Here is a 4,991-nt window from a genome sequence, read left to right as displayed (position 1 = left end):
GCTAAAGGGAACCCTTTGGACAGAGAAGCAACAACAGCCAACAACAACTGATCATTAACACACATGATAATATAACCCAGAACCCAACCCAGCTATGAAAATATCCAAAGTAAATAAGCCTACAAGAATCAGAGGAATCAGAGACATCAATTGACAAATGAGGACAACTACAAACCAAAAAGACGGAAACAAAAACTGTGTCATTACAGAACTTCTAGATGGTAGGGAAGTCAAGACAACTACAGGGTAGAACGGATTATTCTAAACTTGGGAAGAAAACTATAAATCACAGGGTAACCTCAAAGGAAAATGATAAACCTGCACATCAAAACAAAAAAGACCAGCACAAATATTTAGCAAAAACTAAAACAACAGCAACGAAGGAAGTGATAACATGATTCAAACAAAACAAGCTCAGCATAGAAAATTATATGGAACAAAGAAATTGACACCACGAAAAAGCACATAACAAAAATGAAAGCAACAAATTCATATTTGCCGATAATTACATATTTGGCAAGGGATTTATCTCTTAAGATTTATAGAAAACTCCAATGCTTCAACAGCAAAGAGATTAATAATCCATTAGAAAAATGGGCAGAACATATGAATAGCCACATCACCAAGGAGGATATTAAGGTGGCTAGCTAATACATAAAGAGACGCCCACAATCACTGGCCATCAAAACAACGAGATACCTTCTCACCCCAGCAGTGATGGCAAGGTTCAACGAGACAGAAAAATAACAAATGCAGGTGGGGATGTGCAGAGATTGGGGCTCTCATACACTCCTGGTGGGAATGTGAAGTAATACAAACACTGGGAATTGGAGATACCATTTGACCCAGCAATCCCATTACTAGGTATATATCCTAGAGAGGTGAGAGCCAGGACATATGCACACTCATGCTCATCGCAGCATTATTTACAATAAATAAAAGATGGAAACAACCTACATGCCCATCAGCAGAAGGGTGGATGACCAAACTACGGTACATACATATAATGGAATGCTATGCAGCACTAAAGAATAATGTAGAGTTGCAAACACCACATAATATGGATAAACTTGGAGGACAATATGTTAAGTGAAATAAGTCAATCACAGAAGGACAGATGCAGTATTAATTCATTGCTGTGGAGGGTCAAGGAAAGGTTTATATATGGAGGGAAACTTTCTTTGTTGGTTGCCAGAGGTGGGAGGAGAGAAGAGGGGAGGGAACACTGCAAAAAAAAAAAAATGCATTGAACCATGTCACGTTAGTTTTGTGTATTTCACTGTACATAAATTATAGTTCAATAAAATGTATTTAAAAAAAGTACTAAAAACACCCGACTGATGACAAATGACAAATCCTGATTTTTTGCATGCTTGGCAGCAGCACAGCTGATATTTATTTAAATACTAGCTTATGTATCAGGAATAAAGTCTACCTTGATTCTAAAACCAAACAAACTCACTGCCATCTAGCATTCTGACTCATAGCAACCCCTCCTTGAATTTCTGAACCTGTATCTCTACAGAAGTAGATTGCCAGTCTTCCTTCCGAGGAGTCGGTTCGAACTGCCAGCCTTCTGGTTAGCAGTCAAATGCCTTAGGCACTACACCACCAGAGCTCCCCTACCTTGATCAGGTAAATAATAATTTATTATCTAAACAGGAGACTGTTGAGAATGAAAATAAGTGCTATCAAAAAATATACCAGGAAAGTAAACTATCCTAGGCTAATGGACCGTTAATAATAATTGTGCCTCCATAAATATTCCTTAAGTTCTAAATTTCATATCTATAAAGCAATTATGTACTTTCACTTCACTGTGCTCAATAAAACCAAGGTGGTTTTTTTGTTTTTTTTTTAAGCTGTTCTTTTGCTAACGTAATGGCTGGGCCACAGATATTTTAGCTTTACTGCACTAAATGCTTCCGTTCACAGGATAAATCAGTTTCATGCTACTCCTTTCTTTTTACGGAAGGTGCCAAGCACTTAATCGTCTCCCCTTCACTGGTGTCATTAATTTTCTCTCTGGACACTGCTTCCTAAAGTTCTTTCTCAGTTTAAGAGCTATTACTGCTAATGATAAGGAATGAAAAATATAATAGCCCTCTCACGTCACTTACCTGACATCACACAAAGTTGGAAACTGAACCCAGATGTGCAAGACTTGTAAATCATATGGTTATGGTGACTTAGTATACATAACTTAAACCTCTCTAACACTGTTTCCTCATTTATAGAATATGAATAATACATTAAAAGCCTTGCACAGAATAAGTACTCAATAAACTGTAGGCATTAGTCATGAACTGAAAAAAAAAATCTACTGCCACCAAGTCAATTCTAACTCACAGCAACCTCATAGGACAGAAGAGAACTGCTCCAAAGGATTTCCAAGGCTGTAAATCTCTAAGAAGCAGACTGCCTCATCTTTCTCCCATGGAGCAGCTAGTAGGTTGAACCTCTGACCTTTTGGTTAGCAGCCAAATACCAATGCCTTACCCACTGCACCACCAGAGCTCCTTGCTATTAGTCATTGTTGTTCTGTTGTTGTTATATGCCATCGAGTCGGACCCGACTCATAGCGATCCCTCCTTGGGTTGCCGAGGCAGTATCACTACAGAAGTAGATTGCTCAACCTTCCTTCCGAGGAGTGGCTGGTGGTTTGAACCACCAGCCTTCTGGTTAGCAGTCAAGTGCCTTAGGCACTATGCTACCAGAGCTAGTTTCAACTGTTTTCTGCACTGTTTCTGCACTGACCTAGTACAGAGCTCAGAAAACGTTAACAAGTTGACTAATGATCAAAGGCTTATACTGCAACTTTGGAGGATTTTCATAGTGCTTGTTTTTTTACCAAATCTATTTTACTCCCATCAGACAGGGTAATAAAGCCACATCCAGCCTTTATCCTTAAAGTTAACCACAGCTCTACAGTATTTTATTTCTAACCTTCAAGGCAAGTTTTTTTTAAAAAAAAAAAAAAACTATACTTATATAGCACTATGAACGATAATAAAGAAAATATATATTTTTGTGGTCCTTCATCAATGATGTAGGCACACTGGTGGTACAGTGGTTAAAGTATTTAGTTGCTAACCAAAAGGCAGGTAGTTCAAACTCAGCAGTCACTTCAGAGGAAAAAGATATAGCAATCTGCTTCTGGAGATTTATAGCCTTGGAAACCCTATGGGGCAGTCTACTCTGCCCTATGAAGAAGTCACTATGAGTCAGAATCAACTCAACAGCAGTGGGTTTGGTTTTGGTTTCATAAATGAGCTTGGGCTTTTAACCATGTCACTGTGATCATAAGGAGAAAAAAAAGGAATAATTAGGATCCTTCTCTTTTTAAACAATTGTTTTTCCTGCTATCTCCAGATAGGAGTTAGACAGTGATTAATCTTAAGAGAAAAGGGTTCTTCTTCCTGGTGGAACTCCTAAGACCACGGCCCCTAGCTGCCCTTCAGGTCTGGAATTGAACCCACTCTCGTGGTTTCCAGCCAAACAAAAGACAGGCATATGAGCTAAATAAACATTTACATTAGGTAGATACACTCCTTGGAGAGATCAATCATGGGAGAATAGAAGGGCTGTGTATGCACAGGGAGACAGCTGAGGGGGAAGGAGTGCATGGAGGGATGGACACAGGGAAGAGGTAACTATGGGGAGGAAGTGGGAGGGGAGCTGTTGCATTGAGGGAAATTGCAGTCAATGTCACGAGACAAAGCGTATGTGAACTGCTGTATGGAAAGTGAATTTGTTCTGTAAACTTTCACCCAGATCACAATAAAACTAGTATTGGGGGGGGAAAAGAGAGAGAAAAAAAAGGGCTCTTCTTTAATGAATAGGATGCAAGAAGGCCAATAGAAAAAAATTTACAGTTTTCCAGTAGTCCAGAACAAGGCCTTTAGTAAAGATGTTGAAGTACTTTGAATTTATACTTTCAAACACATATACAAAAACATATTCTGTAGTCATTTTTAAAAAATAAATCTATCTTACTGTTTCATATTTTTAACAAAGACAAAATTTTCCATCCCAATAACCAAAATATATTAAGGAAATTTAAAAAAATTTATATTAGTATAAAAACAATGAAACTATTAATTTCACTCTTTTCCTCACAGGAAACAATTCAAACAGCACAGATAAATGTGTGCCACTCCCGTGACTCACAAAAGCATCCACTGAAACAATGCATTTTAAAATTAAAATTAAAACAATCCTTTTATAATAGTATTCTGAAATAGCTACAATATCCCCCCCTACATTAATATGAATTAAAAACCCAGTGCCACTAGTAACATCTCATGGTGAACCCTTACATATAAACCCTTATGTATAATTTCACTGATTACATACTCTTTAAAATAAAAAATACCTCAAATAGTAAATTAACACTAAACACATTTTCAGATGTTAATTATTATCACTAACCATATAATAATGTTATGAAAAATGGACTAAATTTTACCTTCAATGTTCCTCCTTTCACCATAACTTTCTGTCTGGCTGGCTGGACTCCAGTCAATGCAAAAAGTTGAGCCTTGAATACCATTGGAGGTTCATCAGTATTCAATTCTACACCTTCAAATTTCTCCTTTCCCCATTTTACAGTAACTGCAAACAAAACCATAATTTATTGTTTTCATTTACAAAATAACAAGACTTTAAATTTAGAAGATCCTTAGAGAATCACCTATTTAGCTAGCTCTTGAAAGCCAATTTGTATAATTCATCTTTTTATCATCATCATGCCTACTTAATCCAAGAGTGGCTTACATGCAGTATGTAGGTCCTTAATAAAATTTCACTGGATCTAACCCAACTCTTCACTTGATAAATAAGAAACTGGCAATTAAGTTTGAGTGATATGCTAATGTCACAAAACTCATTTTGTGAATTAACTACAGTTGAGTTAAATGAAAGTGACAAAACTGGTTAGTAAATATTCAAGATTTCTGCAACCTATTCCAATAACCTCTGCTAAATATCAC

The 4,991-nt window shown here is 37.0% G+C and overlaps 1 protein-coding gene across 1 annotated transcript in view; it reads right to left on the bottom strand.

The window, feature by feature from the left end:
• Nucleotides 1-4,630, bottom strand: part of USP14 (ubiquitin specific peptidase 14) — a 60,442-nt gene extending 55,812 nt beyond the window's left edge. Inside the window, exon 1 of the mRNA XM_007935600.2 lies at nucleotides 4,469-4,630. Within this exon, the coding sequence (XP_007933791.1) occupies nucleotides 4,469-4,630 (162 nt within the window). The remainder of the gene's footprint in view (nucleotides 1-4,468) is intronic.
• Nucleotides 4,631-4,991: the final 361 nt, after the last annotated feature.

The sequence above is a fragment of the Orycteropus afer genome, unplaced genomic scaffold, assembly GCF_000298275.1.
Source record: "Orycteropus afer afer isolate SDZICR_OR568_19922 unplaced genomic scaffold, OryAfe1.0 scaffold00030, whole genome shotgun sequence".
Taxonomy (NCBI): domain Eukaryota; kingdom Metazoa; phylum Chordata; class Mammalia; order Tubulidentata; family Orycteropodidae; genus Orycteropus; species Orycteropus afer.
This window is presented reverse-complemented; position numbering and strand designations above follow the sequence as displayed.